The sequence below is a fragment of the Ambystoma mexicanum genome, chromosome 9 (assembly GCF_040938575.1).
Source record: "Ambystoma mexicanum isolate Mex_15411 chromosome 9, UKY_AmexF1_1, whole genome shotgun sequence".
In the NCBI taxonomy this organism is placed as follows: Eukaryota; Metazoa; Chordata; class Amphibia; order Caudata; family Ambystomatidae; genus Ambystoma; species Ambystoma mexicanum.
The window spans coordinates 636945534-636970030 of NC_090931.1; the positions used below are offsets into that span (position 1 = coordinate 636945534).

Sequence of the window (24497 nt, forward strand, 5' to 3'; positions counted from 1 at the left end):
AGAATCCTGTAGTATTCACCCAAAGCTTTGGTCTACTCATTGTTAAGAAAATTCCCATGTCAGCTTCAGGTGCAACCAGTGCCTTGGATTGTGCCCACATTAAAGATGGCGGACCTGCACAAGGAAAAGCACTCGGAACATCCTCCCTGGGGCCCCCTGATCTCCCCAGGTCACCCTGGTCCCTGGTCTTCACAAAGGTAAGCTCAGTCCTCCACGCTCTGCTCACTGCTACTGCTCTCTCACTCACATGAGGTGCTCGATTCGGTGCACTCTCGTGAGTCTGCTCAGCCCCACATCAGGCATGGTCAGAATCCGACACCAGCAGAGCGTTCTGAAGCCTTTCCCCCTAATTTCCACTGGTTCAGAGGGCTGAACGGCTAGTGAGGATCTGTGTCCTCAAGCCTCTAAGTGCAAAGCTCAGCGGGAAGGCTTTGGCATCGCCACCATCTTTGCCACGCCCCCCACAGTGACTGCTTTTAATGGAAAATAGAAGCCGTTATAGCTTGATGGGGTGCAATATTTTTACATAAGGTGGTGAAGGGGATCAATTTTAAAAAGTTTGAATACCACTGACCTAGTGATTGCTGTGCCCCGGTCCTGCAAGCCTCGTACAGAATGCTGCAACGCAGGGAGGGTGGGGGTAAGGGGTGTCTAAGGAACGGTAATGATATGCCTAAAATAAGAAGAATAGGAAGTGAATTTCTTAAGAATTCGTCCCCCACACTTTAATGATACATCTCACATGAATGCAGCTCGGAACAAGCCCTCCTGTTAAAGGCGGCTTTCTGTATTTTTACATGGACTCTCCTTTTCAAAAGTAGTTTCACGGTTGCACTAGGCACTTGTTGGCTGTGGCCATCTCCCCCTCGTCCCACTGCTTGCCCTTATGGTGCCGATTGGTCGTGCTCGCAGCAAATGACCAAATGTGGTTGTTGTGGCCAGCACATGCCTTTTGTGCATGCATCGAGCGCTCTTCGCCCATTTCACACTTGAATGCAGCTCGGGACGGGCCCTCCTGGGTAAGGCTGCTTTCTTTGTTTTTATTTGGATTCTCATTTTCAAAAGTGGTTTTATGGGTGCACTAGGCACTTGTTGGCTGTGGGCTGCCTCCCCCTCCTCCCACTGCCAGCCCTTATGGCGTCAGTTGGTCCGTGCTCACAGCACGTGACCAGATGTTCCCTGTTCACTGGCCCTCCCGGGGCAGCCTTGCCTGGGGAGCCGGCCAAGGGCCTAAGGCAAAGAACAGGTCCCTTTCTGTGCAGCTACCATTCCCCGTTTGCCCCTGTTCGCCCATGGACACCTGACGGTACACCTTACAGAGACAACCAGGTAAGGTGGAATGGGAGGGAGCAGAGCCATTACCGTGCTCTGGGAAACCCTGCCACTCTTTTATAAGTACTACCTGCTCTTACAGCTGTGCTAATTGACACTGTCCTCTTTAGTTTACCAATGTACTTTGTGAGAAACCAAAGGGTGTCTCACCGGCTAGTCCTAGGGGACTGGTCATCCAGGTGGCCAGGACACGGCCATCGCTTTTGGATCCAGTTCCTGGGGGTGGACCAGTGCGGGAGGATCACCTGGGTGAGGGTTCTTTGTGGAGTGGGGGTGAGACAGCCGATGGTGAGACACAGTATTCCCCCCTTTTTTGTTCATCTGCCCCATCCTATTTTTTAGGATTTTCCGAAGGCCCAACTCCCCCCCCCTTTTTACACAAACACTGGGCTGAGGAAGAGGGTGACTGAGTGTAAGCAGACTTACTCTCTCACATTGTACTGGACATGTCCCTTTAATCGGGTCAGACAAAGTCGAGCACTTTACACTAAATGCATAGACCTGATTCCAGTTAGCTCTCCTCACACAAATAAAAGGCAACCCCTAAAGACACACTCTGAGCAAGTCGGAACACGAGTACGAGCAGAACTTCCGGGATGAAGGCACATCTACTGGAGCAGAGCAACAGACCAAGGGATGAGAGCAGCGGGCCGAAATCCCCAAGGCTTCCCTACTGGAGGTTGTTGCCTCCGGCAGACTGCGAAAGGCACGTGGAGAAGGCCAGATCCCACAAGTGAAGATTGCATTGTGTTTCAAGGACGCCAGCAACCTTCCCGGGAGAACGGCAGAGTTGGGGAGGTGAGGCCAAGCCTGTGTTACTAACCTTGACTCGTAAATTGGAAATCGCAAAACAAGACAGAAGCGCACACAGCCAATAGTTGGCAAGTGACCCGAGAGACCGGTGTGTGTTAAAGAGAATGAAGTAGAAAAATATCACAAGTGAAGGCTGCACACGTGTGGATGGTACACGAAGAAAGGCAGAACTTTGAATTAACTTTAAAGTAAAATGCAGCTGTGAGATCAGTGATACTAAGTAAAATAGAGGTCCGGTGAAAGGAAGTAGCCCATTTGAAAGTCTCTGTGAAAGGTACATTTTTTTAGGCTAAAAGGCAAACAAACAGCAAAGGTGAAATAAAGAAGATGAATTCCTAGGGAAAGGAAGAGTGAAAGTAAAATAGTGAACGTTGAGTCGAAGTGGTCCTGTGGTGGTCTGTAAAGAAAGCCATGCACATTCGAAAAGACTTCGACATCCGAAAGTGGTATGAGCCCGACTGAGTGAGAACCGAAGTATAATAAGCTTGGGGAAGGGAGCCCCCCTTGCAACTTTGTGTTGAACTTTATCGGAAGAGGTCTGAGCCCGACAGAGGGGGACCTACGAGAACTGTGTGGTGAAAGGTCTGAGCCCGGCAGAGGGGGATCTTTGTGAACGTTTTGGTTGAAACATTATTTTGGAATTAGAGAAAGAGACTTTAACATTGAAGGAAGGCGAGCTTTGATCCACGGTTTTGAACTGTGTATTGTGTTAGAAACCAAGCCAGAGCGTGTCATCCTGCCTACAAGGATCGCCTTACTCCGGGAGGCCTACAGTGGGGAGGAGAGCTGGTTCAGCCACATTATCGTTTGAACAAGGATTTTTCCTTTTGCATGCATATCTCCTTTTTACACTTTTTGTACAAAAGATAGGCAAGTCATTAGGTTTTGTTAGCATAGGCCTTTTTGATTTTACAGACTCCAGTCAGACTGTTTTGTGTATCGTTTGATGGTCGAGACTACTCCCATCTTAGTTATAGGGGAAAATAGGATATTCTCCAACCCCAACATTTTCAATAAAGGTTTTACAAATGTTATCCATTGTGGTAGTGTCAATACTTGTGATACCATGCCTTCCCTACAACTTCCAATATGCTGCATTTAGAGGATCTGGTGGGGTTACCAAACTGTTATGCTGGGAAAGGGTGGCAGGTAGGTAATGTTCTGCACCTGGCAAATGTACTGATACCAGGTTGACCTATACTCATGTACTGTTTGAATGTTTTGAATCAAGGTGTATTTCTTCACACAGCAAATGTTTTGAATCTATATGTATTTCCTCACACGGCAAATGTTTTTAATCTAGGTGTATTTCCTCACACAGCAAGTGTTTTGAATCTAGGTGTATTTTCACACAGCGTAGGTTTGAATCTACAATTACAAGCTCACAATGTCTTCAGCTGTGCTCAGAAAGGCCACTAGATTAGGTCCTGCCGCACACCAAACTCTTTGAGAGCAGCCAATGGGCCTCAAACCGGCAGGTTGCCATCGGACTTGTAGATTTTACCGGCACCTGGCTTGCCGGAAACACCGGGGCATTGCAACCCTGGCCGTCCGGGACGTCAGGTGCCAGTAAAATGTTGTTCCCCATTCCCATAGAGTGCCATAGGACTATGGGAGTGGGGAACACGGAAGCACTGGCATTGTTAATACCGGAGTTGGTGCTTCAGTGAAAGTCTGCCTACCATGGCCACAGTGCCTGGCAGGGCCAGACCTGTCGGGCACAGCTGCTTCAGCAGGCTGACTTGTACTTTGCCGATCCACTTACCGGCAACGTTGTTTCCGGACCGGAAAAGTTGTAATGAGACACATATTGTTGAATTTAGATGTTTGTTGGGGGCTGCCATTGTACAGAATTTAGATGAACATGACACAAATGTTCACAAACCCACTAACAACCCTCAAATATTCTGCTTACCCTAAAACACAGAACAACATACTACATAACTCTACTGCAACAAAACATAAGGCCATCACAAAGCACAACAAACTACGCACAATACAGAACAGAAAACTAAAACAACTACACAAACTGCAAACATCCACACACCAAGCACAACATTACAACCACCAAACAACACAAACCGTCACACAGTGACAGTTTTTTCCAAACTGAAGCTACCAGCAGCACATAAAAGCTCTCGTGCTTGCACCTCTCAATCCCACTAACAAAACTCCCCCCAGCCCTCCTTCCTTTTCAGATCCACCAGAGCGCCAAGGGACTTGGTAAGTGGCAGCAGTGTGTGGTTCAAGAACAAAAAACATAACAACATCAAAGGTCATTTGTTTAATGTCTTCAAACATTCACTGCTTCGTTATTTTCCTCTTGTGTTCATCTCTGTGGCCACTAGGTGGCAGAGTGGTACTAGTTAATCCAAGGTGCCAACCTTGATAAAGCTTTTCAGCGAGGTGCCTTCGTTATCAGTTGTAAACAAAACTTGAATAAGCAATGCCCAAAGGGCGTTTTCAGTGTAATGTTGGCATAAATGTGCAATTGTTGAATGTGTGTCTACTTTTATATCGCACAGATTAGTGACTTTTATTCAGTTGTAAGTTCTCGCAATGCTGGGAAATGAAGCGATCTACTGACCACTGCTCCTCTCTGTAGAGCCACGTGCCCAGAATCTAATCAACATCTATGATATGATGTCAGCAATATTACCAGTGGGTACCATACTCCATCCTGGGCTTTCATTTCTCAATCAGTTGCAATCTGGTACATGTAGTATTCTTTCACTTCAACTGAATACGAGAGACTAAAGTAGGGGGACCAACTTTACTAAACTATTTCGGAGGGACACTTTAGAGGCAGAGGCGCATCAGACTACAATGTCGTTGATGCTGCTCTTTCCGCAGTATCCACTCTTTAACAGGAGTGGCATAGGCATTCTCACAGATACAAAGCACAAAAAATAAAATGACAGTACAGTTAGGCATACAGGCAGCTGCCTGTTAGATTCCCTTTGATGGTCTGTCCAGGGATTTCCGATGCCCTGTGTTGCAAAAGTTCAGCAGACCCCCTGGTTTGCCAACTTATTGACATGATCAAAAATGACATCACAGAAAATTACATTATAAAGGAGTATCATCAGTCTTTGATACTCTAGAGCATCATTGGTAGTGACATTAAAAGAAGTTTCCGTCTGCAATTCAATTCACAACTTGATGTGTGTGTTGTGCATGATGAAAGATCACTATTATCATTATATGTACGCACTCCATGGTTTAGCAAACCATGAGAGGGGATTTAAAAAAAAAAAAGAAATTGGCAAAAGCCACAAACTGCATTACTTCTAGATACTCTCACATTTGACAGATAGAATATAGTAATATTGAATGACTTGCCCAGGGTCACACGCTTTGGTTAAGTGATGACACTAGGATTTGGGCCCAGTCTGTGATTTAAGCACACGAACACATATCTTCCCAGCTGTAGTTCATACAAGTATTTGTTAAGGTTTGGGTTTTAAGCACTTAAATAATTTTATTTTTAAAACCCTACCATGAAAAGTAAACAAATTACACAAGCAACTACCTGCACAGTGTGTGGACTGTTGCAGAAACTTGTCGAGCAAAAAGAATATGATTATTCATTTATTTTCCCCGATCCAGAATGGAAAATTACAGTAGCGCCCTGCACACATGTGCACCTTAAACTAATCTCGATTGGTTTTTTAAACTGTATTCATGTTGAACGAAAATCCAGCACAGTATGAGGTCACCTGCTTGAGTCATTTTGTCACATAGCATGCAGGCGTATGCTCCTCTCCCATTTATTCACCGACCATTCGCACCTCTTAGGTGACAAAAACCCTTCCCCGAGCACTCTGGTCTGTGGGCCATCATCCTCTAATTGTTCTTATTGTACTGCTCTGCTTACACAGATCAAGAACTCAGGAGAAGGGCGTATCTGCCTTGCCCTTTGTTAGGGAGAATTCTCATTCTGTGGCTAATTTCCCTTACCTATAGAGCCCCCAGCAGCTTTGCTGGATTTGAAGGGTTGTTTCTTTTTTTTTTCCTGCTCAGAATGAGACTCTTTTTCCCACTCTGAGGCATTTTTGCTATGTGTGTTCTAGGCTATTTTTGGTGTTTAGTGTCTGTGGGATTTTCTCAACCCCATAGGAACCATTTTATTCACATGTGTTACACAGCACCCTCCGTGCAGTGACACAGGGGTGTCGTAGCGACCCCCAAACATAGACTCCATACCCTGGGACTGACTACTGTCTCCCAGGGCATGTAAAGTCCCCATTGACTTAACTAGTCAATTTTTGTGAACTAAACCAGTACAAGCCATCTTACTATGGAGGTTCTGGGAAGGGTTAATAGTTTTTCCCTTATGTTCATTTTGGAGAGGGTACCGTACAGTCCCTCTCACAAAAGTTTCTGGCTGGTAGCAGTGGTTACTACCATAAATATTCGACCGCAAATATTTTCCTATGGGATTTTCCCATTGTTCGAGGCTACCACATTTTCTGACAGCCTCTACCATACCGCCGGTGTATTTTAATATTAACTTTACTCCGGTAGGTTTTATTTGCCAGAACTTTAATATAACCTCTTTCTCGTGTCTTTCTCTAAACTCCTAACCCAGGTCGGGGATCCTTTATTCGTCCTTTTGGCAGGTTTCTGCCAAGAAGCCCTCCTTTCGGCGCCACTGAGTCTGGGGTGGGTACGTTGTATGAGAGGGGGAGTAGGACCCCTGGACAGGGTTGCCTCCGCAGCCCATGTTGCCTTGATCCTGATAGGCTGGAGGGTCTCCCGCCAAGATGACCACTCCACTGTGTGAGTGACAGCTAGACTGTATGAATGGGGCTGCTTTTGCATAAAAGCAGGGTCCTGAGGACTGGAAGAGCAAGATGTCGCCACTGCAACTAAGAAGCCGAAGAGGAGAGAAGCCAAAGACATCTGCAATGACTGAACCACCGGTGTGAAGCCCTGCTGCAGCGTCTCACCACTTTTCTCCACATGACGAGAGAAGATCTTCATCTGCAAGAGCCTTCTTCCCTTGAGCTGGTGGGGCTACCAGTCTGCCAATCGCCTTCCTGGACCTGCCTTGGTCGAATCAGCAGTACCCTGTACTCGGAGGCCGGATAGCCAGGCACCAGTCCACCCAGACTGCAATTTAAAGGAGCATACCTTTTATTTGTCGGGCAGCACCACGGCTGGTTTCATCCCTGGGTAGTGCAGTAACTCGAAACTTCCTCCACGACAATAGCCTCTCTTCCTCTGCTGGATCCCCGAACTGCAGGAACTACCAGGAACAACCGCCACCGCAGGAGCCACTTCTTGATTTTAAAGGTACATTGTTCCGCCAGGAAGCCCTTTCCTCGCGGTAGAACTAAAGGTGTGTAAATTCCTTTACCTACCTGTTGGGTTGGCCGTCCCTCTCTCTTAACATTGTCTTTCACCTTCTGCATCCACCGTTTCAAAATCGTTAACCAAAGACTTGACTGCAGCTAGAAGAACATTTTGCTCCTGGGCCCTTGCCCTGTACCACTGACTCTGGCACAGGCCTACTGACTCTGGCTACATTTGTTAGAACTGCCTTCTTTAGATTGCTTTTCAACTTAAAAACTATCACACGAAAAACGTGTGAAATTCAAGACAGGGAGGCGTTGGCCAGCTATAAAGGGCAGCAACACAAAAGTCAGGACTTTTTGCTCTCCCTGGCAGACGTGGGACATGGCCCTTTAAATCGGGACAGTCCTGCAAAATATGGGACGGTTGGCCACCCTATTGATGTAATCTCTATGACTGGAGTAGGTTGACATAGAAACCAAACTTTGTCAACACCTTATTTAGTTGACTTAAGGTAATGTTCAATACAATTAATATAATTACAAAAAGATAAGTAATGTATTTCTAGGTGCGGGGGAGAAAACCACAACCTTGGCATATAGGTTTTATATAGAACACTGTCTATGGCCAAAACAAAGTCAAACTTTTATGGGAGGTGGCAAAATGGCTCCTAAAAAGGGATCTAATTTGCTACTTCACAGCTTGATAGTGATTTTTTGTGATGATTTGAAAGTTTTTACATGTAGTTCATCCAAATTGTAATACAAATGACCATTCAATTGTTCATTAGTTCAGGCTTTTATTATTCATCTGGCCCAACGCGTTTCGAGTAAACTCTTCATCAGGACCGTACAATCATGTTTCTACAAAAAATTCAAACAAAAATCAATAAATTGATTGTATCAATTTACAATCAATAAACAATGCTTATAAATTACAATCAAAATCTATTCATTTTCATTCATACATGTTCGACAATTCACTTAGTTAGCATAATTAGGTGTTTAACATCTAAAGGACCTGTTTCCCTAATACTCCATAATGTTTAATCCTAAACGTAGGTTGCCATAGAGCCATCTGGTAACCTCAGACATAAAATTAAAAATGAACAAGCACTTGAAGCACTTCACTTTTGTATAAGCGCTGTACAAATAAACAATTACAAGAGTGCACTGGGCCACACATGGAAAAAGAAACACACTTCGAATGGATTGTGTCCTCCCACGTATTTCTCATTTTATGATATTATATCTCTCTAGCTTTGCTGCATCGGAAAACATTTTCTTGACTGAGGGCGCTGAATGCAGTGTCGTTGCGTCAATGTCCCTCGAGGGCCTACGTCGATCGTCAACGTCATCATCAGCATAAATGGCGCATGCAACGCCCGTTGGCTTCAGTTCTGTTTTTCTGAGCTTATGCTTCAAGTCATTAACAGCGCGCTTCAGTTATTAGCAAGAAAAATGTCTATTTCTTTGGCCCCTTCGACAACAAAATCTGGTTTAAAAAAATACCATGACTGCGGATCGAAGATGTCAATTAGGGATCCTCCTTGCGTCTGCCTGTGGTGTCTGGGCTCCGGGCACTGTACCGACGACTGTGGGTCCTGTCAGGCCATGACAGAGAAAGCTCTCAAGCAGCGTAGAGGTAAACTGGTAGTGAGGAGGTTGGCTTCGAAGTCTTCTTCGAAGCAGGAGAAAAAGTCCTGCGAGTCTAGGGACACATCCCTGCGTAAAAAATCAAAGCGGTCCGATCGAGGAGTCGATCGCGGCTATCTTCGTCTTCTTCCTTAAAGGCAGCGAAGAAGAGACGTCATAGGTCTCTCTCTTCATCATCTGATTCCTCTACCAAGGTAATCAGATGCCCGCCAAAATCCGATTCCCCAGCAAAGTGGGATGCATTTTGGTCAGAGATGAAGCGTATTTTCGAGAACGCGGCCTCAACCCCTTCGAAAGAAATGCACAAGAGCCATGCCCGGTCGCTCCCAAGGACAACAAAGGGAAGTCGAAGGTTACAACTTTGAAGCCATGCACTAAGACGGCATTGCGTCGAGAAAGTTCTCGACCCGACGAGAAGCCGTCAAGAGTGTCGACTCGGGATCCAAGTCCCTCTTTGGTACCGCCAAAGAAGCTTAAAGCATTGAAGACCTCGACGTCTTTGTGGACTCCATCGGAGTCAGAACTGTCGACGCCAAAGTCGAAAGCAGCGCCGAGTAAACCGCCGCTATTTTGAAAGCCATCTTCATCACCGTTGACGGCGACTTCGACTTTGTCAAAGCCTTTTGGCATACAGGACAAGATTTACAAACCTGTCCCAAACTAAGACTTTTTTAAGTATATGTCTTAGATATATCAGGAGGAACAGCCCGCTGAAGACAATTCCCCTCCTTTGGGGTTGCAATTTGGCACCCAGGATGTGCCAGAAGAGCTCATCTCTGAAGAGTCAAAAATGAGAGACCTGTATGATAATCTCCAGTCGGCTAGTGGTCTTGAAACCTCGCCCTGAACTGGAATTTGGCAGGCCTGACCTCTCTGAGCATGCGGATTCGTCCTATAGACATATCACATTCCGGGAGGCAAAGAAAGAGTCAGCTTCCTGGCTTTAGTTAAGGATGGTAAGGAGGCAATGGGATAATGTCTCCAGTCAGGTTTGGATACTGCTGACAGCATCAGCAGATCCATGGCTGCTAGCACTGTACTACTTAGATTTGCGTGGTTGAGGAAGTGAGGGTTTGCACCGGACGTACAGGCTAGACTGCTCAACATTGCCTTTGACGGCTCGAGGTTGTTCGGCAGCAAGGCAGATGAGAGTTTATAGCAGCTGCAGACCTCAAACACGGCAGCTAAATCCCTCAGCACCTCCATTCGACAACCTCAACAACCCTTTTCAGGTTCATCTACCTGGAGGGGTCAGTCCTTTCGTTTCTATTCCTCAATTGGAAGAGGAAGATGACAAGCCGGACAAAGGCGACAAAGAAGATTCCATTGCAGTGGACGACGAAGGGGTGCTAAATCAGCCCCAGCAGTGGCAACTTTACCCCAAGCCGCTGCTGCAGCCGCCTCTAAGCCACTCTGAGGATTTGACCCACAAGACTCTGGTGGGAGGCAGAATTTCTCAGCAACTGAACGAATGGCGGGGCATTACTTCAGATGCTCAGGCACTGGGAACGGTAGCCCAAGGTTACTGCCCTCCTTTTCAAAAAAGGCCTCAAGATTATCCACCGGGATACAACTCTGTCAAAATTCCGGATCCGCTCTTTGTGCAGGACATTTTAACCCTGCTAGAGAAAGGTGCAATAGAACATGTACCTGTAGCAGAGAGTAACAAGGGTTGGTATTCCCCCTACTTTCTGATTCCCAAAAAGGACAGAGGATTGTGACCCATCTTGGATTTAAGAAAGTTGAACAAGTTCCTCAAGAAGGACAAGTTCAAGGTGGTTACCCTTTCTCAGATCCTTAAGGCTCTCCATCTCCAAGACTGGTTGGTATCATTGGACCTTCAGGATGCTTACTTTCATGTGCCAATTCATCTCAAGCACAGAAAGTACCTGAGGTTCCCGGTTGGCAGTTTTCATTTTCAATTCCGAGTTCTGCCATTCGGGCTGACCTCCGCCCGAGGGTTTTCACCAAGTTAATGGCGTAGTGGCCGCAAGTCTCAGGAGAGGGGGGGATTCACATCTACCCCTAACTAGACGATTGGCTGATCAGAACTTGTTCACCCAAACAAGCCCAGGACATCGCTGTATCGCCTGCCACTCCCATCACAAACTGGGCTTCTACCTCAATTACACAAAGTCCCATATGATACTATTCCAAAGACTACAATTCATTGGAGCAGTCCTGGATACTTCCTCTGGGAAATCCTCATCTCCCGAGGTGAGAGCTCAACACATTCAGAAGATGGTAACAAAATTCCAGAATGCCCAGCATCTACTGGCCTTCGATTTTCTGAGGTTGCTCGGTCTCATGGCATCCTGCATTTTTCTGGGCCGGAGACCGGATTGAGAATGAGATCCCTTCATTGGGCTCTCAGGACTCATTGGTCCCAATTCTCACGGAATATGTCAGACCAACAGCAAGTTCCAAGCAGGGTTGCTCAGGACCGTCTATGGTGGGCTTGCAAAGACAACATTCACAAGGGAGAATCTTTTTGGCAACCGTAGCCGGGGATAACGGTAGTGATGGATGCCGCACTCAGAGGGTGGGAAGCCCATCCACACCAACAAACTGACAATCAGCGGTCCTTGGTCTTCATCGGAGTCCAAACTACACATCAACCTTTTGGAGCTGAGGGCAATCAGAATAGCATGGAAGGCCTTCCTGCCCTCTGTACAGGGAAAGAATGTCCTGATAATGAAGGACAACACAGTGGCCATGTGCTACCTCAGCAAGAGAGGGGGTGTAGGGTCACTAACACCATACAGATAGGCAATGCAGCTCTGGTTCTGGGCAATACAAGAAGGAATCTCTCCATCGGCAGGTCACCTACGCCGGAGAGAAGAACACAGTGGCAGACACTCTGAGCAGGCAGAGCACAGTCTCCCACGAGTGGGAACTAGCTCAGGAAGTCTTTCAACAGATCTCCACCCTTTGGGGAACCCCTCAAGTGGATCTGTTTGCGACTAGTCTCAAGCGGAAGTGCGAACAGCATTGCTCCAGGGAATTTCCCCCAAGAGGAGCTCTAGGAGACGCGTTCATGGTGGACTGGGAGTTTCCACTCCTGTATGTGTTTCTCCAGTCCCTGTCATTCCTCATGTAATAGGGAGGTTGAAAAAATTTGGTAAAAACAATGATCCTAATTTCCCCGGATTGGGTCAGGAGAATGTGGTACCCAGACATTCTGGACTTGTCCATCTGCCCTCCAATACATCTTCCACAAAGAGAGGATCTTCTCTCGCAAGAGGAAGGTTGGGTTCTCCATCCAGAGGTCAAGACACTCAGCCTTCACACATGGTTTCTGAAAGGCTTAGATACAAGGAGTGGGACCTCCCGGATGACGTAATGGAGATGTTGCCTTCAGCCAGAAGGTCAGCAACTAAATCATTGTACCATTGCCGTTAGAACAAGTTCAGTAACTGGTGCAAGGATAAGAATGTGGATCCTTTCCAATGTGACACACATATGGTGCTTTCTTTTCTATTACACATAGCCAATCTGGGGCTCTAGATTGGAACCATAAATGGATACTTGGCAGCGCCTTCCATTTTTAAGCGCTCCTCAGAAGAGGATTCCTATTTTTAAATCCCCTTGGTTTTACAATTTCTAAAAGGGACTTACCTATGTATACCTTCCAGTTCCATTTAATGTACCTGTTTGGGACCTAAACCGTGTATTAACATTCTTGACATGTATCCCGTTTGAGCCTTTACATTCATGCCCTTTAAGGCTCTTGGCATTGAAAACGGTCTTCCTTATCACAATTACATCAGCCCGCAGGGTAAGTGAGTTGCAGGCTCTTTTTTGCAAGGTTCCTCATACTACTTTCTATAAAGATAAAGTCATCCTCAGGCTAAAACCATCTTTTCTACCGAAGGTAGTCTCCGACTTCCATTTGTCGCAAAAGGTAACGTTGCCAACTTTCTATCTTCCTCCTCATTCAGGTAAAGAAGAGGAGAGATTACATAGATTGGACCCGAAAAGGTCTCTAAGTTTTTACATTTCAAGAATGGCTACATTTCACAGGTTGAACAACTTTCCATTGGGTATACAGGCCCCAAATTGGCCCTGGCAGTCACCAAACAAACAATATTCATATGGATTATCCAGGCCATGCGGGTAAGGATCCGCCAGAATGCCTAAGAGCTAATTCCACAAGGGGCATGGCAATCTCTGCGGCTCTTCAAAGGGGTGTCCCAATAAATGACACCTGTTCAGCGGCCACTTGGTCGTCCATTCATACATTTGTCAAAAACTAATGCCTGGATTCTTCCTCCAGTCAGGGAAGACTTTTTACTAAAGCCGTCCTCCATGATTAAATTGATTGATCGTGCCACCTCCAAATTGTTACTGCTTTGGAAGTCTATCATAAGATGAGGAATACGTGGGAGGACACAATCCATTTGAGGAACAAGTTACTTACCCCTGGTAACGTTCTTTCGACTGGATGTTCCTCCCACGTATTCCTCATCGCCCATACTAGCCTACGACGCTGTACAATTTACGTGTATTACACTATGCTTTCTGAGAGTCTACGTTCTTGGGTACGCCTGGTTAATTCCTCTAAGAAGGGGAAAGGAAAAACAGAACTGAAGCCAATGGGTAATGCATGCACTATTTATGCTGATATTAATGATGGACAGAGGCCCTCGAGGGACATCGACGCGACGACACTGCATACAGCGCCCTCTGTCGAGAATTATTTTTCCAAAGCAGCAAAACTGGAGAGATATAATATCATAAGATTAGGAATACGTGGGAGGAACATCCAATCAAAAGAACGTTACATTGGGTAAGTAACTTGTTCTTCTCTTAGGACAACGAGAAGGAAATCCTATTCTGACATCACAATGATAATTCATGTATCGAGGTATTCCTTTATGATTCACTGCCCTGCTGTATTTGCAGGTTAAAATATCCAGAGTTTACCCCCTGAGAAGTGTGAAGGCTCAGCTCCAGCCTGCCGCAGAGTTCTGGATGTAGACGTTGAAGCAGGGCCCGCCATGCAGCAGCAGTAAGCAGAGGGCGCGGGCCCCTCTGTGGTGAAACCGAGAATCCGGGCGAGCGCCTGCAGAGGAGGCAGGGTTATTGGAGCTGTGGCTACGGGGCTGGCAAGCCTTGGGGACAATCCACATGTGTCGCTAGCTGGGTCCGGATCACTGATCAAGGTCAGAAGAGCCTGGTGGCTGAAGACTAGAGGCGCTCCAGCACTGACAACATTAAAGGCGCGGAGCAGAGGAGACCCGGGAGACTCGTCGCTGGAGCGGTGCTCAATGACCGGCATCACAGTGACTGGGGCTGGAGCAGTTGTTGGCTCCTATCGGGTAGTGATGCGCAGAGAGCCAGCCTTTCCTTTGCTGGAAATCAAGATCACAGCTGCTTGCCCGGGGCGGTTACAAGCCATTCCACAAGAGGGACGTTGGGGGTAGGCATTCAGCTGGCATGAGGTCCCGCATGCGGGTGAGAACTGGAGCCAGAGGAACACTGGAATTTCACTACGTGATGCCTCAGAGAGGTCACCCAGATTAGAGGCCGCATTGCGATGTACAGAAGTGTTGAGAAGGAGCCCACAGGAGCATGCGAGCATATAAGTGAGGGTTTGTGGGGGACTGTGTTCTGGGTTCTGATGCCTGGACCGGTGGCACAACAATCTTTGCCCTTTCCCGCCCCTCAGGGACTGGGGGGATAATCGTGAGTTTTACACTCTTCAATTCTCTGTTCCCTTTAACTGTGCATCCACCACCATGTTGTACTTGTTCCCAGTGTTGTTGGCTAAAATCGATTTTAGATCTCCATTCCATTGTGCATCCACAACCATTTTCTACTGTTCCTAGTGCTGTTGGCTAAAGTCGAAGTTAGGTGTGCTTGTAATTGTGCATCCATCACCATTGTATACTGTTTCTAGTGCTGTTGGCTAAAATAGAATTTAGGTGCACATTCCATTGTGAATCCACAACCATTTCGTACTGCTTCTAGTGCTGTTGGCTAAAATCGAATTTAGGTGTGCATCTAATTGTGCATCCACCACCATTGTGTACAGTTTCTAGTGCTGTTGGCTAAAATCGAGTTTAGGTGTGCATGCCATTGTGCATCCACCACCATTCAGTACTGTTTCTAGTGCTGTTGGCTAAAATCAAATTTAGGTGTGCATCTAATTGTGCATGCACCACCTTCTGTACTTGTTTCCAGTGCTGTTGGCTAAATTCGAATTTAGGTGCGCATCTAATTGTGCATCCAACACCATTTTGTAGTGTTTCTAGTGCTTTTTTGCTAAATCAAATTTTTAGGTGTGCTACCAATTTGTTAACTGATCTGTATTTCTGGTAATTTCCAACGTACTCAAAGATCTGTCTGCTTGGCCGCCTGGTGTGATTCTACTGTTGCAGAGTGCTTACCCTCTCACCTGGTATCCTCTGGCTCCCTCCACACCCCCTCCTCCCTTTTCTCTCATCCCATAACTCCCTCCATCTCCCTTTTTTTTTTAACTGCTTCTCCATCTCATACCCCCCTTTCCGACTAACTTTGGTAGGAAGAAACTAAAAAAGGCATTTCTGGTTTCCAACCCTGGTGTGCCCATTGCGGACATGTACATCACTGTCTCCTCTAGGCAAACTATCACTGACATTCTCTTTGTCGTTCCTTCTTCTAACCTATAGACCTCCCCCATATGGTCTTTGTCCTCGCCCCTTTCTCCTCCTCTCCCATTACTGGCGGCACCAGATGGGAAGTGCTCTTGGCGCACTTCGCATCTTCCAAATGCACCATTAATGTCTATCATAATGGCACTATCATGGCCCAGGGCTCTCAGCCAACCTCTTTCTTCTTGACAGGCTTCTTCCTTCTGTCTTCAACTTCTCTCCTTCTCCTTCCACCCCTCCTTCCCTCATCCGCCTCCAACACCCCCCACTGGTGGCCCCTGACCCCTGTGCCCCCCCACAACATTTTTAAAGGGGGCAACCAACTGCACTTAGCCACCCTCAACTCTCGCTCTCCTATCAAACAGTCCTCTGACATCTGTCACCTCCTTGAAGACCTGGACCTCAATTACCTTGATTTCACTGAGATGTGGTTCCAGGCCAGCTCAGTCACTGCTTTTTACACTCTTCTTCCTGATGGCTACAAAATCCTGTCCGAGCCCAGGCCCTTTCGTAATGGTGGTGGAGTAGCTCTGAGCCTTCCCTGAGTGGGTTCCTGCCACCATCAGCCCCACCCAAGCCTACTCATCCTGTGGAAGCCTAGTCTGCAGGCTGCCTGTCTCACCTACTTTCTCTGTTACTCTCGCTACCATCTACAGACCCCCTGGGCCATCCTCCCTCTTCCTCTTAGAACGGGCCAACCTGTCCCCCTCTCTTCTTGCCTCCTCCCCCAAACTTATCTTCCTTGGGGTTTCAACATTCATCTCAACTCTCTCATTGGGGCCACTGTCCTCTTCCACAACCTTTGCAACAGTGTTTCCCTCTCTATCCTTCCTTCTGGCCCAACCCACTCGGTCAGACACACCCTTGATGCTCTTATTTCTACTGACATCCCTCTCTCTAACCGTCTGATTACCCCTCTCTCATGGTCTGGCCACTCTCTCCTCTCTTCTCACCTTGACCTTCCCTGCCCCTTGGTGCCTCCACTAGTACTGCCAGTCTCCTTCTCTGTTATTCGACCGATGAAGCGTGTGTCAGCCGCTGCATTTGCCTCTTCCTTCATCCATACTCCACCCCCCTCATTGGATTCTCCCTCTGACTCTGTTCTTGCTAATCTCCACCTCTCTATCTCCAACATCCTGTACATCCTTGCCCCTGTCATGAGGATCTGCATGAAGCCTGCCTCCAAATGCAACTCTTGGTATGACTCCAACTTGGCCGCTTTGAAACTGCAAAGCTGCAGAGCGGAAGTAGCTTGCGTATAGTTCATCCTCTGACAAACTGGCCTGCCGCCTACTTCAAAGGCAATAACTCCTCTCCATCTGCTTCAAGAAAAGAGCTCATCTCCAAGCCTGTGTCTCTCGAGCTACTAACACGGCTGAACTCTGTAAAATCTGCAAGGAACTTTACAATCCTACTGCAGTCTCCCCTCTTCCCACCCAGGCCTTCTGCTCTACACTGGTCATTCACTTCTCCTCCAAAACATTGGACTTGGGAGGATAGCTCAGGGGCAATGTGCTCGACATGGAAGCAAGATGACACGGAGCAACACAGGTTCGAACCCCGGATCCGCGCTTTGAAACCTCTGGGTATTACGCGCGTTATAAATAACCTATCATATCATGACATCCTGTCCTCTCTGTCTCCTACTCCCCCATCGACCCGTCCCCCTTCTCACCTCCCTTTTCCTCCCAAACGCCCTCACACTCTCCTCTTTCACTCCCATTGAGCCGGATGAGATCTCTCGAGTCGTCTGCTCTATGAAAGTCTTCTATAAACAGGTTCTCCCCTGCTCCTTCAGAACCATCAACAACAACATTGCCTCTCTCACTCGACCCTTGATTGACCTCTGAAACCACTCATTTGCCACTGGCTCCTTCCCCCAACCCCTCAAACACTCTTGGGTGCACCCTCTCCTAAAAAAGCCATCTGCTGACCCTTCTTGCCCGGCTAACTATCGCCCTATCTATATCACCCCTTTCTTGTGCATACTCATGTAGAAACTGGTAATCCCCCTACTGGCCCTCCACACGGAAATGGCCGGCTGTCTCCACGATCACCAGTCCGGTTTTAGGGCTGCCAGAGGCAAGGAAACTGTTCTCCTGAACACCCGTGGAGACCTATTCTCCAGCGTGGATTCCAACTCCCCCTCTGTTCTGATCCTCCTCGATCTCTCCTGCCTTTGACACTGTAAACCACTCCATCCTCATAAACTGTCTCTATGATACCCTAGGCATCACGGACACGGGACTGGCATGGCTTACCTCCCTCCTTTCAAACAGACCCTCCCAAGTGCAAACAGGTTATTTTCTCTCCTCCACACTTTCTACCTGTAGAGTCCCCCAGGGCTCCATTCTATTGCCATGGCTCTTCAACATATATCTGACCCCTCTGGCCTACCTGATCTCCACTTTTCCACCTCGTTTCCAGAGTTATGCAGATGACACACAGCTCTCTTTCAAGCTGTCATCCTCTACCTCTTCCTCCTCCTCCCTCATAACTGACTGCCTTACTGCTATTCAGGCCTGGTGCTCTGCCAGTGATCTCTTCCTTAATGCCAGTAAGACCAAGATCCTACTCATTGGGACTCCTGCTCCTGGTTTCCCCCCTCTCTCTGGCCTGACTCCTTGGGTCCCATCCCCTCACCCACCTGTGAGGCAAAAAACCTTGGAATCATCTTTGACTCTTCTCTCTCCTTCTCTCCACACATCACAGACCTTGCCAAGAAGCACAACTTTTATCTCCACCTTCTCAGGGGCATTCTTCCTTTCCTCACCTTTCCCCAGAAGCTCAATGTCTCCAGAGCCCTGGTTCTCTCTAGGCTTGACTGATGGAACAGTCTCTTGCTCAATCTGTCTCTTTCCTCCATTCGCCCCTCCAACTAATCCAGAATAGGGCTGCAAGACTTATCCTTGGCCTCAAGCCCAGAGACTGACTCTCTCCTGCCCTAAAATCTCTTCACTGGCTCCTGGTGACTGCAAGGATCACATGCAAGACCCTTTGCATCATCCACAAGGTCGTCTGGGGCCTGGGACCTCTGTACATTCAGCTTTCCCTCCCTAAATACCTCCCATCCAGAGTCTTCGGTCCTCTGGTTCCATCTCTGCAGGTCAAACACTTCTCCAAGCACAGAGTGTGAGGTAGATCCCTCTCCTTGGGTAGTTCCCCCCCTCTGGAATGGCCTTCCTTCCCCCCTCCAACTTGAGCCGGACCTTCTAAAATTCCAGAAAATTCTCAAGACTTTCCTTTTCTCCTCTTCCTTCCCTCTCCCCCTCCCATGCCAAATCCCCCTCTGCTGCTATGACTGGGGACTGTCCCTTTAGGGTCATACAGGGTCCAGACCAACCCCCACCAGGCCCTGCATCCCTCTTTACATCACTTGCCCTCATGCTCCCTTTCCCAGACCAGCCCAACCTGGTCCTCCCTTCCCATAGCACTCATCATCCCTTTCCCCCTTTTCCCCTGGCACTTAGCACTTCCTGGACTAGCTCAACCTGGTCCTCTCTTCCCACAGCACTCCTCCCCTGGCACTTGGCTCTGAGCCCCCCTGCACTTCCCTGCCCCCTTCCCTGGGGGCACACCACTCCTGCACTTCTTCAGCTACCGACCTCACCCCTGCACTTACCAACCTTCTCAAGCACTTGCACGGTAGGATTGTCAGGATTGTCATAAGACCAATATAACCGTTTCTTGTTTTTGATTCCTCTATGCTCACGATTCCCTTGTCCCTTGTCCCTTCATGTCTTGTGGTGCCTGGAAACACTTGTGTATAGGCGCCATACAAATGTCCAATAAATAAAATGCGTATCGGGCAGAGGGGAGAGTTGGCACAGTCTAACTTAAAAGTTTGCAGTTTCAGAAAGCATTGAACTAGAGACTTAGCAAGGACCAATCTACAGGGTCCTTTTTGGATGTCATCCAGATCTGGTAGAACATTACCTACTTACTACCCTAATTTTTGGTCTCAACCATACGTCACTCTTAATAAAGTGAATGGACTACACTTTGAAACGGAATACTGATCTATTCTTAAAAGCATGGATCATTCTTGAGCAAGGTCCAGCTTAGCTTCATTGAATAGTAAATCCAGTCAGGGTTTCAAGATAGCCACAATGCATATGCATAAGGAACATTTACATATGAGGAGTTTTAATGAAGCTCATTTGCATATTAGTTCATCGAGTCTGAGAACCGGACTGGATTTGACCATTTGGTGGGTTAAGATGCTCAACCTTAACCTTGGGAAGAAGCAGTGGAATATCGGCCCCTCTTTGAACCTTGGGTCACTCTAGAGAAAAGGACATGGACCACAATTGAGGAAAGTACATTTGTCATTCTTGCATCCTTGGGATACACTTGAGAAAAGGGCATTGGACACTCTTGAAACCTTCATTATAACTTGAAAATAAACCACTCTTTGTAACAGGAGAATAGTTACTCTGGGACTTCACTTCAGAAGAAAGACCAGTCTATCCCTGGCAATAGATTATCAGTCACTTTTGCAAACCACAGTTATTCTAGAAAAGGACAGAGAATGCACTTGTGTATGGAGTTTTGCTTACTCTTGAGAGCCTAGAGTTAGTCTTGAGAACAGAGCATGTGGCACTCTTGAATATAGGACACTGGTCACGTTTGGGATTGGGTACTGGCTTTGTTTAATAACATGTCACTCTTGGCTAAGGAGCCTTGGCAAGATGCGCAGGCATATTAAAGTAAATGCAAATTTTTCTTGAACACAAAGTTGGGGTCTCCACTAAGGATTGAATCACTCCTGAAAACAGAGCAGAGGTCTTTTTTTAGGAATCACCTGGCAGCACAAGCTCTTAATGACAAGTTCATTTATTTCATGAAGGTTATTTTATAGAATAGATTGTGTACTGGGACACATATTTAGATCTGGTAGACTCACTCGGTTGGGCACATGTGATTTAGAAGATTGATCACTCAGATTTAGGTTATGAAAATGAAGCGCACCTTATTACCTCACTGCCTTTAGCCAGAGCGAAGCCACCTCCAAGCAGGATCACAATGCCCCATGGCATCTTCTCATTTACAGTCTTCCAGTTCAGCAGGGCAGGAGGCACTCTAATCGTCTTCTTACCGCCTGCAGTAGTAGTGGCGGTATAGAGATTGGTCATTAGGAGTACAAATACGGTAGGAAACATTTTATCCAGAAATGTTATGACACTCCATAATTAAATAAGATCACAAACATTCCCAGAGGTCTTTGAAATCATATGATTGGCTTGTCAATAGCCAGGGACAATGTTATCTAACAATTGTATATCTGCCAGGTTTTCTTTTTAATACGTCTAACTATTGCAAGATAATGCCTAAGTACTACGCTTCTAAAAATGTTATATCATCCAAATCAAATACAGTATAACAACCTCCTTTACTTGCAGATTTGTTTATCACAGACTTTCAGGTTTTGATATCTTTTATGGAGACTACATTAGCTTTTTAAGTTTCAGAGACCTTCTTCATCAGATGGTAACAGGCAAAATTGAGGGACGGAAGAGATCTGAGAGTTTTACAAGGCTGACATGCAAGGAATGCAGTGCTGTGGTAATCTTATCTAACAATTGTAAATCCGCAACACAGAACTGTTGGCTTACAGACAAAGCAGCTAGAAATGGTACACTGTTTAAAGAGATGCTTGTGGTTACATAATTGAAGCAATCCATTCTTGTGTTCTTTCCCACACATGTTAAAAGTGTTTCTAAAATGTCGCCTAGTTAACTTGAAAAAAAATGTATGTCTTTTTATGATGAAAATGTCTTGGGGTGCAGGGTTTATAAAGACAGAGTGAGCATTGTGATAGCCTTTGTGTACACAGTTGCATTGCTGAAAACCTCTGCGCCAGAAATGAAAATGTTCAGATACTTAATGCTTTTTCACAATGCTGACTGACCACAGTAGTTGTAACACTTAAAACTTTACAAAAGGACTTTACACTGGTATACATTTTGTTTAGGCACTTTACATGCTGAGTGACTTCTATGTCTTGGCAAGAGAGAATAATTACTAACACATGTATGAAATTGAGGGGTACATTATCTGTGTTGTATGGTATGTTTTCTGATGGTTTGGGTTTTAAAGTTCACCATAGTGAGATATAAAACCCACATCTCTATTAAAAGTTTTGTTCTTTAGGTCGAGCGACTTCAAATGCTTCTTGTGTCTTGTATTTTGGTAATCCCCCCCTTAATACCAAAACTGACAGGTCCTCAAGTGTGTGTATGTGTGTGTGTTTATCTTGTGTAAAGTGGTGTTTTACCAGTGTTTCTGTTCTATGGCTTGAGATGTTTCGTCTGTGTATGTTCATTCTTTTGCACAGTTCCTGGCAGATTTCATATGTATACTTTTCTAGCAGGCATTTCTTGCATTGGGTGAGGTACACACTGTTGGAACATTTACAGTTCTAATTCCCTTGAATCTATATTGCTCGGTTCTTTTGGCTTGTTATCGCAGATTCAGTGCAGATGCATTGGTAGATTTTGCATCTTTTATTTCACGGCTACGTTACAGGTCTGAATTGTTGTTGAAATGTGTTTCTGGTCTGGCACTGTGATACATTTTTGGTTGTTCATATTGAATTAAGGGGGTGGTTCAATGGAAATGTCCTTTAGTGTTTCGTCCCTGTTGAATATTAGTTGTAGGTCCTCAACAATTCTGTTCATTTGTAGTTGTGGGTGATAGGTGACAACTGGAAGTATTCGTTCTGTAGTTCTTCTTTCTCTGTATTGTAGCAGGTTCTCTCTTGGAATTTTCGATGAACGATTAAACTCCCTGTCAATCTGTCTGGCTGAGAATCCCTTTTGAAGAAAGTATGTGGGAAGTGTGGCGAGTTGCTGGTCCCTTTTCCTCGTGTTGAAGCATATGTGTTGGTACCCAATAGCCTGTCTGTAAATAACAGATCTTGCTGTGTCATTTGGATGGAAACTTGTGCTGTGCAAGTACTTAATAAAAGAGGTTCTTGTATACAGCTGTTTCCATAAGGCCATTCCTTACCACAGAAATAGTGGTATCCAGAAAGTGTTTGCTTATCTTGGAATAGTCCAAGGGGAATTTAATGTGGTATTGAAGTAATGGATCGAGTCATGCAATTGTTTAAGAGAATATTCACCTTCTCTATAAATCATAAAAATGTCATTGATGCATCGTCAGTATGTTTGTTTTTTCTAAAATTGTTGTTGGTAATCTTCCTAAAGGACTGGCATAAACAGGTTCACATATTGAAGCACCATTTGTCTGCCCATGCCCCATAACAATGTTTTGTAGGATACCTCCACATAGAGAGCTTTCACCCCAGGACTGCTGGCACTCTAATTACTATCCTCAACACTCTTCAATATGGGACTGGAAAAGACAGAATCCCAGGAACCCCCACAAGATATTAAGAACCCATAAAACTAGAGTCAAATCCTAGAGACCAGTTTGTTTCGAGAGATCGATAAAATCACTTCTCCTCTACCAATACAGTCAACAACAACAAAATCAGTGGAATATGCAAGAGTCCCCGGATATATCTCATCCTTGTTCTTTCCTAGGTCTTAACAATGAAGAACCTGGACAAAGACCAGTCATATCCACCTTGCATAGGGGAAGGGTATGTGAGAAATCTGAAGGTTTCTTACCCGCGCTAGTCCCCGGGAATCTGTCATCCAGCTGGCCAGAACACGGGCATCGCTATTGGATCCAGTTCTTGGGGGTGGACCAGTGCGGGAGGATCACCTGGATGAGGGGTCTTCAGGGAGTGGGAGTGGGGCACCGGATGGTGAGACGCGGTATCCCCTTCCCTGTAACACCTTTTCCCCATCCTAGGAACTCAACCCCCCCACCCCACCTTTCCCGATACAAACACTTTCTCACAGACAGTTCACCGTGAGCGACAATGGACTAACACTAGAGCCGTATACCTGACATGTACCAATACAATGGTCAGGCAATTACTGATCATTACACACAGTGGATTTCCATCACACTTCCCCACATGAATAAAAGGCGGAGAACGAAAGCACACTTGGAGCGAGGAAAAGCATACGAGGAAACAGCAGTTCCAAGACGGCAGTTTAATACAAGGAGAAAGACGGCGAGACCAGAGAGGGTTACAAGGAGGGAAGTGCCCTTGACCTTTAAAGACCATTACTTTCATGAACCTTGGAAAGTAAGAAGCCTAAAACCAAGAACTAAAGCTGAACAAACCTACATTGTGCATCGAAGGTACCCGGGGCTCTCCTGTGTTGATAACCAAGGCATGGAGGAGCGATTGCCACTGTGGTATGGTCGTTGGCTCCTACAACAAAGCAGCACCAGTAAAGACAGCACAGCCAGTGAGTTGGAGAGACTGATACCGAACCAGCTTGTGTTTGAACCAAGGTTGCAAGCGGCAACATTGTATGAAGGAATGCAAAGAGTACAGTGTATGAAATGCATGTGATGAGGGACGCGAATGTAATTGGAAATCAAAGGAGTGAATTAACTTTGGGAGGCCATTTGAGATACCATATACAGAGTGGTCCAGAGCCACGTGTGTGCCCATTCGAAGGTCTCCGTTAGGCATCCAACTAAATGGCGACTGTATTGTATTGTATTGTAAAATGGATGTTTGTATCGAAGTGGTCCTGCAACGGGTCAAGCCTTCGATAAACCAAGGTGAACTACAATTGGTCCGAGCCCGGCTGAGGGAGACTAATTGAAAAGGGGAACGATCTGAGCCTGGCTGAGGGGGACCCGATGTGAACCTTGAGTCACCCGAGAAAAA

General features: G+C 46.3%; 1 protein-coding gene across 1 annotated transcript in view; it reads right to left on the reverse strand.

The window, feature by feature from the left end:
* SLC13A2 (solute carrier family 13 member 2) overlaps window positions 1-24497 on the reverse strand; it is a 739631-nt gene that overhangs the window by 100262 nt on the left and 614872 nt on the right. The window contains exon 9 of the mRNA XM_069615341.1: window positions 20713-20834. Coding sequence (XP_069471442.1) covers window positions 20713-20834 — 122 coding nt within the window. The remainder of the gene's footprint in view (window positions 1-20712; window positions 20835-24497) is intronic.